The sequence below is a fragment of the Protomyctophum parallelum genome, assembly GCF_964188405.1.
Source record: "Protomyctophum parallelum genome assembly, chromosome: 10".
In the NCBI taxonomy this organism is placed as follows: domain Eukaryota; kingdom Metazoa; phylum Chordata; class Actinopteri; order Myctophiformes; family Myctophidae; genus Protomyctophum; species Protomyctophum parallelum.
The window spans coordinates 39,086,271-39,100,327 of NC_139704.1; the positions used below are offsets into that span (position 1 = coordinate 39,086,271).

General features: G+C 42.7%; 1 protein-coding gene across 1 annotated transcript; it reads right to left on the reverse strand.

The window, feature by feature from the left end:
• Positions 1–298: 298 nt before the first annotated feature.
• On the reverse strand, positions 299–11,803 carry agpat3 (1-acylglycerol-3-phosphate O-acyltransferase 3). Its single transcript, XM_083774194.1, has 10 exons — positions 11,665–11,803; positions 11,380–11,576; positions 10,833–10,999; positions 8,798–8,959; positions 6,098–6,168; positions 5,793–5,875; positions 2,533–2,635; positions 2,267–2,342; positions 1,354–1,558; positions 299–836 (listed from the first exon to the last, which is right to left on the reverse strand). The coding sequence occupies exons 2-10, from the start codon at positions 11,543–11,545 to the stop codon at positions 745–747; spliced, it is 1,125 nt and encodes a 374-aa protein (XP_083630320.1). The 5' UTR covers positions 11,546–11,576; positions 11,665–11,803; the 3' UTR covers positions 299–744.
• Between the last annotated feature and the right edge of the window lie 2,254 nt (positions 11,804–14,057).

Here is a 14,057-nt window from a genome sequence, read left to right on the forward strand (position 1 = left end):
CTGACCAGGTCTAGTCTACAAAACACCTGCAGTCTCCAAGGCTAGCTGACTAATTTTGTTTGTCCATTATTCCTGAATTGGCATGGCTTCAGTTCAATTCAGGGGCTGGAGCCGCTGGAGCCAGCTAGACCAGGTGGGGTTGTTGATATATACTGTATATGTGTGACTTCCCATTTATATTTAATTATTTTAGAGACTTAAAAAGGAGATGAGAAATGAGAAAGCAATGAGAAAGCTGAAAGGGAGACAGGTGGCACAAGGGGAAGGATGCTGAATCATGAAACCATCTGGCTTAAAACACATTTTATTTCCAGTTAAAAACTATACATGTCATACATGCCACAGTGAAAATATAGGAGTCCTTAGTAACAACATTGTTTTTACTGGTTTCATCACAAGTTACCATTTACATGTTACACACTCTTTGTGTGCGTGTGTGTGTTCGCGTGCCTGTGTGTTCCACATACCACCTCATACAAATGCCCACACTGCACAAAAGTGTGTGGTTCCAGAATTGAACTTTTCAGTCATCTGAGGATCCACAATAAGAGGGCCATCATACTCGACAGTGATTGCTGATGATGATGGCGTGTGTGCATGTGTGCGCATGTGTCTGTGTTCTATTGTGTGTTTTTCCTTCTTTTTTTTAACAAAAAACCATGGGAAGACCTGGCAGAGTGCATGACTGGTTCAAGTGTGCATGTGCGTGTGTGCGCGCTCTCTCATGCGTGCGTGCGTGCGTGCTTATGTTTGTTTCTTGCTCTCCTGGACCCCATAACTAGATCCCGAATTCTTCACCTCTGTTACACTCATCAGCGTCTTCATAGCTACTGATGCTGGAGGGAGAGACGTACAGACACACATTCAGTGGTAGTAAAAGTAATCCATTCTATTACTTCAATAAAAGTATCAATAATTCAATGTAGAAGTACTCAAGTACAAGTCCGTAATTAAACATTTAGTACCAAAAGCAAAAGTATTCAATGTGCAGAATGTCCCATTTCACAATAAAAATCTTTTGAAAATAGCAGATCTACAAGCTCATGATGCATTCTGAGCTTGTAGATCGGCTATTTTCGAATGGCCTAAATGTATATTGAGTTGAAGTGGTTACTGTATGTTTTGTAATAATCTAAATGTACAAAGTAACTAAGGTTTTCAAATAATTGTAGTGCTGTAAAAGTAGGCCTACAATATTTGGAAATACTAAGTTAAAAAAATACCTAAAACTGTACAGAAGTACAGTACTTTAGTAACTGTACTGTAGACTAATAGGTTATCATTGTCAACATGCTAAATAATTCTGTGTTTGTGTGCGTGCGTGCGCTCGTGCGTGCATGCGTGCGTGCATACCAACAACCAGCAAGACCAAGAGGCCAAGGATGAGAAGTGGGTTGCCGCTGGTGACCACACCAACAGCCAATCGGACAAGAGGCGACAGCAAAAGCCCCACCCAGAAAAGGCAGTTGAGGAGTGACCATGGCAGGGCGCGACGTGGAGCAGCTACAGGCTTGCCAGGGAAACGGCCTGTGGTAAAATACTCTTCCTGTAATGCATCCTGCATGGAGAGACACATTATGTAAGTTTTATTTATTTATGAAACTCCAAAGTTGGACAACCTTGGAGCATTCAGGTATTTGACGTAACAAAATGGACGCCTGAGTGAAACTTTAAACTAGGCATTAACACACCCTTATCCAGTCAGCCTTTCAACCATCACTCAACCAACCAGCAGGTTACAGAAATGTACAGTTTTTTTGTTAATGAAGTGACCAAAGCTATCCTGAATCCAGTTAATGAAACACCACTGGAGGAAACAAATACCGTAGCTTTCAAAAGAATGTTAAACCATCATTGGCCATGCATGAAGTTGAAATGAGGCCAATAGAACGTCAAAGCTACCATAATGTTTTATAAAATCGTTACATTTCTATTTCTTTTTTTTTAAAGATATTTTTTTGCGGCTTACGCCTTTTATTGATTTTTTTTTGAAGGGACAGACAGTAGGCTGACAGGAAACGGGAGAGAGATGGGGGGATGACATGCAGTAAAGGCCATGTCGGGTCCGGGAGTCGAACCCGCGGCACACTGCGACTGGATTACCAGTCCGGTGCCCAGACCGTTACGCTACGGCCTGGGCCTACATTTCTATTTCTATGTGTAACATTTAATAATTTTTTTATTGTGATTCGAGAGATTGCACACACAACAGTAGAACTTTTTTTATTATTATTCACCTCCAAAATAAACCTTTCCTAAACCTTACCTTCTTTTGGTAGAGTTTGTGCAGCCAGGCAGCACATTCCTTCTCATCCTCAGGAATCTCTTCAACTGGAATACGCCTGTAAACAGCATATTGAAAACTACTGTCTGGATTGCTATGGATTTATCTGTGCACCTTCTCAAATCCTAGCGTAGGGCTGATTTGAGTGACCCACGATCTTTCCTCTAGCGCCACCATTAGGCCAAGGTTTCCCAAACAAGATATCTTGAAAACAGTACAATCTCTGAATATTATGTGACGTTACCAACCTTAAATACAGATCAGCATGGAATTTGCGTCCTTTGATGATATCCACTAGAGTAGGAGCCTTTCTGTCCCTGAAGTTTAGAGTTACATCATACACCGCCGATACTGGATGGAGGGAGGAGGAAAAAAAGGTTCATAACCGACTGCTGGCTTGGTTATTAGCCATTTATTTATTTAGCATCATACGATTCATACTGTACGTAACAAACATCTACTGCTCAACCAAAGGAGAATGGGCTCTATGGACACACCAGCCTTTTGGAAAGAACTTTGGCCCCTTCCCTACTTCCTTGTGTTACAGATGACACTAATGAAGGTTCTGTTCCATTCTGGTGGTCAAACAGAGTCAGGGTTCATTTGGTTCCATTTGTACACTCTAAGAGTTATGGGGGTCCTTGAAATTAAAAGGTTTGAGAACCACTGTACACTAAATGGAACAGAGCCTTAATTAGTACCAACTGTAACACCAATGTACAGATTATTGATCTTTGACACAGCTGTGTGTATGAGACCGGAATGCACAGCTTTGTGTGCATGAGCACGGAATGTGCTCAGCTGATTGGCTGAGCACGGAGCTTCTCCTTCTGCCAAAAATAGCAGTTCTGGCTGAACCGTGAAACTCTGTAATATGGTAGAGGGCCATGCCAAACGGTGAGGATGCGAAGCCTACAACCATTGGCCAAAGGGTGATCACGCATAGCTCATGAACCGTTTGACCATCGTCGGCAAAGAAACTTCGATACACATACAGTATCTGTCTCCTCATGCCGAACAAGTATTGTGCTCTTACTTTTGACCTGACCTCCAGATCACCCACCATTTTGAATTATATGAAAATCTGTTCAAATGTATCTCCTCCCAGGACTTTTGATCAAAATGCACGAAAATGTCTGGGAATCTATAGTACTAGTTTTTAAGTGAAAGAAATTAAGGTTTTAGGAGCCAATGAAAATACAATGTACAAAAGTATTGGCATCACAATATAGCCTACTTTAAAAAGATTTCCAAAATGAAATTGACATGTATAAATATTTTAGCTACAAAATATACTTTGTGTACCAAGTTTTCAGAAAATAGATCTGCAAGCTCATAACTCACATTGTAGATTGGCTGTATGTGGGTTTTGTATAAATAAAATCTGTAAAGTAACAACTAAAGCTGTCAAATGTAAAGCTGTAATTGTAGTGGAGTAGATGTAACAAAAGTAAAGTAAAAGTACCACAATATTGTACAGTGTATTGCAAACAATAAGCACTTGTATAGTTAAGGAAGGTACTTAGTTACTGATTGCAGCCAATGACTAGACCATGCACCAGCTGTACCAATTGCTATAGTATAGTGCACAGGGTTAATTAATGGACTTAAAGGTATGTTCAGTGATTTCACTCAAAAAACCTTAGGTTTCGTTTTTGGCTGTGGGACCCAGCCTTTCGTCCAATCAGGATAGAGAGTCAAAAACGAAACCTAAGGTTTTTTGACCCCCATGGGTTAACTGGGGACAGGGAGGAACTCCTTATATGGCCAGCACACTCTATAGTAGGGAGGATTATCACAACAAAACAAAAAAATAAGTGATATTTGGTGATGTATTTGGTGATGTTAAGGAAAATATCTAATATATAATTGGTTGCCATTGTGAATAATGGCAACCAATTACCCACTGGAGATCTCTGCAAAAACTTTGGCAGAAGGTTTCTGTTAAACACATTTTTCACCCTATTCCCTAATTTGGGGAAAGTCACTATAGCTCAGTATTCTGCAAAAAACAGGCAACAAATGCATCAAATCTTGGTGGACATTTGTCACATATTTGGCAGAGCAGATTAACAAGCTCACGACTTGTGTGTCATGAACTTGTAAATTGTCTATTTTTGTTATTGAACAGACAGTACTTTATAATCTATAGGATTTCATTGGTTCAGTGGCAGACACTGGGGAGGCACTGGGCAGACACTGGGGGGGCACTGGGGAGACACTGGGCAGACACTGGGCAGACACTGGGCAGACACTGGGGAGACACTGGGGAGACACTGGGCAGACACTGGGGAGGCACTGGGGAGGCACTGGGGAGACACTGGGCAGACACTGGGCAGACACTGGGCAGACACTGGGCAGACACTGGGCAGACACTGGGGAGGCACTGGGGGGACACTGGGGGGACACTGGGGGGACACTGGGGGGGCACTGGGGGGGCACTGGGCAGACACTGGGGGGGCACTGGGCAGACACTGGGGGGGGGCACTGGGAAGACACTGGGGGGGGCACTGGGCAGACACTGGGGGGACACTGGGGGGGCACTGGGGGGGCACTGGGGGGGCACTGGGCAGACACTGGGGGGGCACTGGGGGGGCACTGGGCAGACACTGGGGGGGCACTGGGGAGGCACTGGGCAGACACTGGGGGGGGCACTGGGGAGGCACTGGGCAGACACTGGGGGGGCACTGGGCAGACACTGGGGGGACACTGGGCAGACACTGGGGGGGGCACTGGGCAGACACTGGGCAGATATCCCACATTATCCCAGTGTTCTTGGTTTAACAAAGAATGATCCTAGGTTACCATTTCTATGCATTGCTGTATTACCTCGTGTTTTCCTTGCTTACTGTAAATTGCTCTGTATTAAGAGAATCTGCTAAATGCCTACATTTTAAATAGCTCGTGGACATGCGACAGGCTCCCCTGTTCCATTTGTACACATTACAGACCCACAAGTGTCCATTTGGTTCCCATCTATCATTTAGCTAGTAACCCCCTGGAATTCCCTCAAGGACCACTGGGGGTCCCCATACCCCACTTTGAGAAGCAATGCTGTGTACAGCACTGTTTCCAAAACAGTGGGTTGGGACCAAAAGTCTTAACTTTATCAATTAAATAAAGAAAATAACTTCTTAAATAAAATGAAATAAAACTAATCCAATAAATTCCATAAACAAATGTTTAAGTAGAGAAAATAGTAGGTCCACCATGGCACGAAGCGATGCATTGTGAGCTTGTAAATCTGCTGTTTTCCCAAGCAAATTTCTCTTTTCGGTCTTGAGCTAAACATTTTGGGAACCACTGTGTACAGTAAGTACGTGCGTGTGTGTGTTGTGTGTGTGTGTGTGTGTGTGTGTGTGTGTGTGTGTGTGTGTGTGTGTGTGTGTGTGTGTGTGTGTGTGTGTGTGTGTGTGTGTGTGTGTGTGTGTGTGTGTGTGTGTGTGTGTGTGTGTGTGTGTGTGTGTGTGTGTGTGTGTGTGTGTGTGTGTGTGTGTATTCACTATACCTGTATCTCTTAGACAGTGCAGTGTGGTGGTGAATCCTTTTGTTCTAGGCAGCAGATGGTGTTTTAGTCTGGGAAGCCCTTTACTGAAATAGTATTATGATTCATCATGTTATTAATAACACTACTAATATAGCATAATAACAAGCAGTGATATCAATGTTATTCAATTTGATTGTGGCCGGGTCATGGAACAATTTGTATGAGTCACAACTCAAGTAAAAATATATGAAAATAACAGTTTTGGGTTTTTTTGTTAAACAAACAAATCTAAGAAATAGTGAAAATAGCTGATATACAAGAACTACCTGTCAGCAACCTCCATAGATATCTGATGTTTCTTCTCAGTAAACCTCGTGCCCTCACAGTACAACAGCACCTGGATATGGACAGGAAAAGTACTTTACTGTGCTTACATTTTTTTTTTAACTTAAATAGTATCAAAATTACAATGTAGAAATACTCAAGTTACAAGTAAAAGTCTGGAAATTCAAAATGTACTTGAGTAAAAGTACAAAAGTATTGGTATCAAAATGTATTTATTTTTAAGTACCAAAAATAGAAAGTACTCATTGCGGATCTACAAGCTCACAATCCTTGCGAAGCATGAGCGGAAGCTTGTCAAGCTTCCACATGCGTAACAGAGGTCGCGTAAAAGACGCGCTGTGATTGGTCAGTATAGTCACTTGAGTGGCAGCGTGAGACATGGAGGAGTCACATGAGTGACCTCACTTGGGCCTTCAGCAAATGCCTTCAGCAGGGAGACTCTTTTTTGCAGAGCTTGGCAGACTATGGTCGCTGAGGGGGCGCTTGTTTTACAGGTTAGGTTTCTGGTTTAAAGGACAACTTTTTTTTTTTTCAACCAAGGTTCATGTTTTAGGTTATTATTAGAGAAACTAAAAGGTGAGTGTTAATTTTCTTTCATTTGCTGCTTTCTTTCGTTTTAGGGATTTTTGACAGGGGGGCGGGGGCATTCGAGCATGGGGCTAAATATGTATTTTCTTACCAAATTTGATGGTGATTTATTTATTTATTATTTACTATAGTCCTAATAAACCCCAGGAAATTACATCTGGCCACAGAAGATCACAGGATCTACTGAATGTGAAGGTAGCCTACTGGGGGAAGGCTTATACTGTGTGTATAGGCTCAATATGTCAGTTTGACACATTCAGTAGATCCTGTGATCTTTTGTGGCCAGATGTAATTTCTTGGGGTCTAGTAAGACTATAGTAAATAATAAAAAAATAAACCGCCATAATATTTTGTAAAGAAATACATATTTAGCCCCATGCTCGAATGCCCCCGCCCCCCTGTCAAAAACTGCTAAAATCCCCAAAACGAAAGAAAGCAGCAAATGAAAAGAAATTAACACTCACCTTTTAGTTTCTCTAATAACAAGCTAAAACATGAACCTTGGTTGAAAAAAACGAAAGTTGTCCTTTAAGGACTTCAATGTTTTGTACCATACAATTAATGTATAAGTACAGAACCAGTAAGACGCCTGAGGGCAAGGTCATGTGCACATATCCACCTCATTGATGGCAGACTGCTGGGTGAGTGCTGGCACTTTGGCATGGGGGGGGGGGGGGGGTCACCGGGTCAGATCAACATATGGAATGTCAGAACAGGTTAGCTCCATACAGTATATCTAAGGGTGGTAGCGGGGACATTCTCTTGTGTACAGGGTTATTTCCGGGCCTGTTGAGAATTAGTTTTCGCCGGCTGACAGGCGTGGCCACACTAAGAACTTTGGGGCAGCCCCATGTCACATGATGTCACGAGAACTGGGCACCATATAGAACGCTGAAGTCATGACGTCACTCGCTCATCCCCTGGTTCTGCCTGTTTCAGGGAAGTAATTTCTCTATGGAGAATAACATGGGCTCATCTTAAAATCGTTTCATATAAGCATTGTGGTCCAAAAATTAACAAGCTGTCTGCGTTATTGTCAGGGAGGTGTCTCTGTATCGTTTGCGACAGTCAGTCACTCATCTAGCGAAAATGTAACTAATTCAGTAGCAGTAACAATAGCGTTTTCTCTCAGTCAGTTGATTCTTATTATCCATACGAGTGAAGCAGCCGGGATGACATTTCACATTGATCTAAAATCCTCCTCCAAATAAAAAGTACATGGACCCGTGGATTTGTGGCCTCTACCGATATTGACGTCAGACTTCAGTATGGTGGCCGACACACTGACTGACGGGAAATGCTCGATTCCATAGTTAACAAAGAATGTTTGCTTTCACCATCTTTGTTGAAGAAGAGTCTGGGCAATTATGTTATAGTTTTATTTAGTTCAATAGTGTGTTCAAAGACTGAGCTTAAATCAGAATTTGCTGCTAAAAGTAACCCTAAGCTGCTAAAATACTTTTAGTCTTATACTAGCATTACTAAAAGTTTCTAAATCTTACATTTAGATGGTCTGAGGCTTAATCTAGTAACCTCTGAGGTTACTGGAGTTCAAATGTTTAAAGTGTGATTACCTTTGGGGGATTAAGCATGTTTATCTCTACACCCATTAGTGGGTGCTGGTGGTCAGATTTTCTTTATTTAAATGGCTCTTTGTGTTTATGCCATTGCCCTGGGAGACAGATCTCTAATTGAGAGCTATTTAGAGGTTTAGGATTCAATGGGCTTACAAAGATGAATTTGTTTCTCTCCCCTGTTTTACATTTTAGGGTTAGGTTTAGGCATAGTTTTTTGCCCCCAATGTGCTGGTTGGTACCTTGCATGGCTTCCGCCATAATGGTAAAGCGCATTGGATAAAGGCGCTATATAAATGCACCATTTAGCATTTTACCATTTAGTAGCTGCTGTAAGACAAGCGAGGCATCTATTTATATATGGTTACTGTAACTAAAGTCTGTTAGTGTAGTGGAGTAAAAGTACAATTTTAACTGCTCCAGTAAATTATACAGTATTTTAGTGAATGGACTTAGTTACTTCTACCACTGGTTTCACAGAGTAGAAATGAAATAACACACATTCTCACCCACACTCACCCACATTTTTTCAGGGTAGTCTTTGATCCGATTCAGCCCGTTGGTCACGGCACACTTGTCCTCATCCCAATTCCTCTTACAGAACACCATTTCCTGGAAGTACCAGGACCAGCCAATCAGAGGCATCTTCAGTAGCTCATGCTTTGCCAGCACCTTGGAACTCTGTAGATACGGAAGCAGAGGCTTGATTAACAGCAAACTCCTTCATTTTAAACCCATTTAGACCCGAGGCTCTAAAAATGCCTTCTGAATCCCAACACTTGAACACTACTATAAGATACGGTAAAATTATTATTTGGATTATTTGGATCTGGTGATATATATGGGAATGGCGTACGTGGCTCCAAAGTTAAATATTGGGGCTGACGGATACACAATTGGAATGAAATTAACAGAATAAAAAAAATAGTAAGAAATTGTACATTTGTACACTCTCAGAGACACAGATCCATTATGGACCCATTTTTACCAAGGTGAAGTTTAGGAATAAGGCTAGGCTTAGGCATAGTTTTACTGAGAGGTTACGTTTAGGAATAGCCTTGCTTTCATGGCTCCGTCTATCAGTTAGCCTACAGACGCTTCTAGTAGTGTTACACACTTGTAAACGGAGGGGAGAGTGCGAAACAGAGGCTAGGGAGTGGAGGACGCAACTTCAGAGTCCAGGCCAATTAATGTTACGAGACCCTTTTATCTTGCTACCACTTGCAACATGCGTTCAAGTTACTTAAGCATTTTTCTTGTTCTTTTCTCTTTACGCAAAAAAACCCCATTTCCAAATCAACAGCATGTGGGTTTTGGCAGTTATAATTAGGGAAGCATGTTCATTATTATTTGTGAATTTGGTTTATGCCATTTGTAAGGCCTAAGTCAAGGGCCTGATCTGGTCTGGGAGTTGATGCCGAGAGATACCAACCTTAGCTCAGTCGTAAGGGATGGAAATAGGGTCTCTTGAGGCGAGCTTGTGTAAAGTCCTTAGGTCGAAGTCACGATCGTAGTTCTTAAGCTTAATTAGTGTGTCAGAGGTGACGTCACCTCTGACACCACGATTATGATGTCGGAGAGGCACTTCGTTCCTTCGTAACACCATTTGTGTGCGTCTATCACCACGAACCACACACACTTATACCCTCAACTGTCAAATTGGAATCAGCTGCACTTCTTTGACTGGAAAGTAGGCCAAGTTTCAGCACGACCGGTATAGCAGCTATAATAATTATCAGAATCAACAGATTGTCTCGCATGGAGGCCTGTACTATCTTGCCTCTGAAGAAGGCAGTCGCATCCTTTTCTCTCTCCCTCCCTTTCACTCTCCCTGAATACCCCCCACCCAAACTCTGCCTCCCCCCACCCCCCTATCCTTTTTCTTTTATTTTCTGAAGATGCAAGTAGGCCGGGCGCAGCGCACGCTTGCGACCAGCAGCAATAACTTTGGTTTGATTGATGTATTTATTGTTTCAAGCCTTATGACCTGCTGTAAAACCTTTTGCCCTTCGGGGACACTAATAAACAACATTGAACCTTGAATTATGATGGTTGCAACTTGCAAAGCAGATGAGCAGCTTGCTACAGGTCGGCTTGGAGGGTGTCGAGCACAAGCCACGTACATCCCTGAAGCTATTCTGAACAGCAGTTGCATCCCATCAGTGCATTGAGCCGTTGGTATGATCCAGTCTCCCTATAATTCCTGACAGGAAGGTGACATTTCCATCGTGATCAGCTACTGTCAGTTTCCCAAATCCCATCAAATGATATACCCCAATGAACAAATCACAGCAGAGGCTTGAGTTCTCAGACCTTGGGCTCTGTCCATCCGACCCACATTCTGATTTGAAATCTCTGCGAAATGGGCTTCATTTACGGTCTTCATTACGCTGTCCATTCTTTCTTTCTTTTTTTTTTACAGTCTGAATGAAACCTACTGATTTGGTGCTCCAACAGCCTTTCATCTAGCGCCATCCCCCAGACCAAATTCTAAAATCTGCACACCATGGCTTTTCCTCCTTCTAACCTCTATTCTAAGAAACCTCTCTCTCACCCCTAGAACACCATAGCGTGTGCATATGTTCCACCCGCAGAGGAAGTCTATCTCATAGTTATGGTTGAGGATGATGATGGCGTGCTCTTTGCCCAAATCCTCCAGGTTCTGGTCTGCAAACAGGGTACACTCAGTCCCCGACCACCAGTCTAACAACACGACCATCTCTGGACAGAGAGACAGAGAGGCACAGAGAGGCACAGAGAGGCACAGAGAGGCACAGAGAGGCACGCACACGCGCGCGCGCACACACACACACACACAGAGAGAGACAGACAGGGACATACAAAACTATGAGATACAGGGGAAATCTGGGATCAAGAAAGACAAATGTAAAAGGCAAGTTTGATGAAATCTTAATCACCTAATTTATGTCTATCTTACGGTCTGCAACATCTACCTATCAGTCCATTTATCAGAGGGCTCAAAGTTTAAGAGATACGGAGTGATAAGGGTCAGATCGGGTCACCAAAAGCTTATCACATATACAGTACACCTCACTCGCTCTCTTTCTCACACATAAACACGCAAAACAAACTGTACTTACGGCTCCACAGCGAGTAAGACAGCCGTGTGATGATCCGCCTGTAAAGCACTCTGTTGACTGGCCATAGCACACATGTGATCAACTGAATGAAGTTGATAATCAGCCCGCTGGCCACGAACACCAGGCCAAACATCAGATGCAGGATGAACGATTCTTTCCACGCCATGGTCTGATCATGCGCATGCGCGGCACACACACTGAAAGACAAGGCACGATGAAATGTTAATACACAGATATGTACTAACCATACAGAGAGAAACACACACCCATATCCTCACACTTTACCTCAGTGAAGTTCTTCAGCCACGAGTCGACGTGTACACCACCACTGCCTGAAAGCACTGTTAACACCTTGGGAGAAAGACAGAGAGAGAAGCGAGAGTTGAGTGTGACATAATACCGTACAGTACGTACTGTCTGCATCTCTTGCAACAGTGGTTCTCTCTTACACACCCACACACCCACAGAGCCTTTAACCCATTTGGCGGTGTTCCAATTTCTGACATAGTGTCTGACAAACACAACAGCAGATAACAGCCTTGGATGCATACCTTGTCTCCCAATTTGACCTGCCCAAACCCCAAACAGCTGATTGTAAATTACCCACTCTGACTGAGGCTCACCGTCCATCTGGCACACCAGGGTGTTCAGTGACCTATAGTCCTAGAGTTTAATAAAGTGCAAAAAGGGGCAAGTTATCATTGATAGAGATAAGCTGAAAGGAGGTTGAAACTAGTATAGTTCCCCACAAAGAGACATGTCCTCTGACTTTAGGGGTAACAGTGACCTAGAGTTTAATAAAGTGTAAAAAGGGGGAAGTTATCATTGATAGATAAGCTGAAAGAAGGTTGAAACTAGTGTACCTGTAGTTCCCCACAATAAACTCCCACCAGTGGTTATGTTTTTTATTATTAAAAGTAGCCTATATAAAAAATAAAAATGTTCTAATGCACTTCTGTACTTCTGTGTCGCTTCTCTCTCTTTGTGCCGTTCCACATGTAGCAAGGGGATTTGAAGGAATGCGCCTGCCCTTTTAAACCCTAGCTGTATGCCAATAAACCCCACCCTTAATTTGAAACAAGGAGCACCTGGCTGATGCTGCCCTAGTAACCAGAGCCATAGAGTAAGACAGAGTTACGAAAACTCTGTTCACTTCATGGGGCCATTATAGCCGGGGAGCCAGCCATCCGAAATTTGAGAGGACCATGACATACTTTTTATTCGGCAAAATGAATGCTTGGAATGGATTTAGAATCATGAAAACCCCCTAGTTTGACATGTCACATGCTCCTTAAAGTATGATGAAATGTTGCCTTATATTGGTTGTCTATGGCATGGTGTGGTATACAAAAATGTCCATAACTTTTTTTCAGGATGTTTCCGGCAGAGGAGACCTCTCATTCTCTGGACCTTAATACTGTACTGTACTGTACTGTACTGTACTGTACTGTACTGTACTGTACTGTACTGTACTGTACTGTACTGTACTGTACTGTACTGTACTGTACTTCCTCCCTGGCCTGTGTGTGTCTGTGTGTTAGGCTGTGCAACAGTGACACTTGGTGGTGAACAAACGCTATAACGCTATTTTCGTGCTCAGACACAGGGACACAGGGACAGACCCAGCCACACACATACTGTAGCTGTCTATAGGAGTGGTTGCACCACTCAAAAACACAAAGTGTGTCATGACATCACAGGTTAATCCTTAACCGTTGAGCTTTTGGGCCTGTGGCTCCCCTGCTAATAGGCCGGGGACAACAAATAGGGACAGTCCTGGACCGGAAGTAGGCAGCAATGCATTGGACCCAGGCAACAGCCCAGCTTTAATGATCTTAAATCCCTTTAATTTAGATTGTTTTGTATTAATCGTACAACATAAACATTACAGAGATTTTAGTTGTTACTGTACAATTCTTTAAAACAGTTGGCATGTTGCTCACATGCCTAAAATTGCTCTTATTTGCGCCACCCTCGTTGATAAACAATGTATTTCAAACTCCAGCTTGTCCCCCTTTCAGGAACAGCGCTCGAGCGCTCGGGTTCTGCCCCCTCAATATCGTAACTCTTCTATTAGATGGCTCTAATACCTGGTTACACAGTTTTTGATGTAAGGCAATGAACTTTCAGGGTTAAACGTGCAAAAATGTATCAAGTATGAATCCAATACACTCTCTGTCTCCCTTCCTTAAAAAAGGAGCTTTCCTTTTAATTGTGTTTCCATCTCCCATGTTTGTCTAAATTGAGTTATACAGTACGTGAGGTCAGGTGAGGACACCAATGGAAACGAGCCCGAAAGGCTTTTCTGGTTGCATTTAGCAAACCTTGTATTGTACTGTACTTCCCTGTGCCTGGCAAACTGTTAATAAAGTAATCAATCAATCAATCACTCTACTGTACATGCATACTACCGGTATATGCTTTACTGTTGGATCTGTAATTCACCTTAAATGTACAATATGCATGTAGTGCACTTATTATGATTATATAAGACTATTATGATTATGTAAGACTGTAAGTTTTCCCTTCGCCTCCAGCTACACTGCAAAGTTCGGAGTGTTAATTCAACAACAAGAGTTCAACGAGAGTTCAACACTGTCAAGACAAAGAGTCAAAATAACTAGCAGTATTTTCACTGTGGCTGTTGCTGTTACATTTAAGTACAGTAGTCTTACTTT

What these genes read in the sequence shown, in the direction of transcription:
- agpat3 (XM_083774194.1), bottom strand. Translation starts at nt 11,545, where the DNA reads ATGGCGTGGAAAGAATCGTTCATCCTGCATCTGATGTTTGGCCTGGTG. An exon ending in ACTACCCTGAAAAAATGTGG is followed by an intron (nt 6,169 to 8,797) that starts GTGAGTGTGGGT and finishes GTCCATATCCAG; the next exon opens with GTGCTGTTGTACTGTGAGGG. An exon ending in CTTGGTCTTGCTGGTTGTTG is followed by an intron (nt 837 to 1,353) that starts GTATGCACGCAC and finishes CTCTCCCTCCAG; the next exon opens with CATCAGTAGCTATGAAGACG.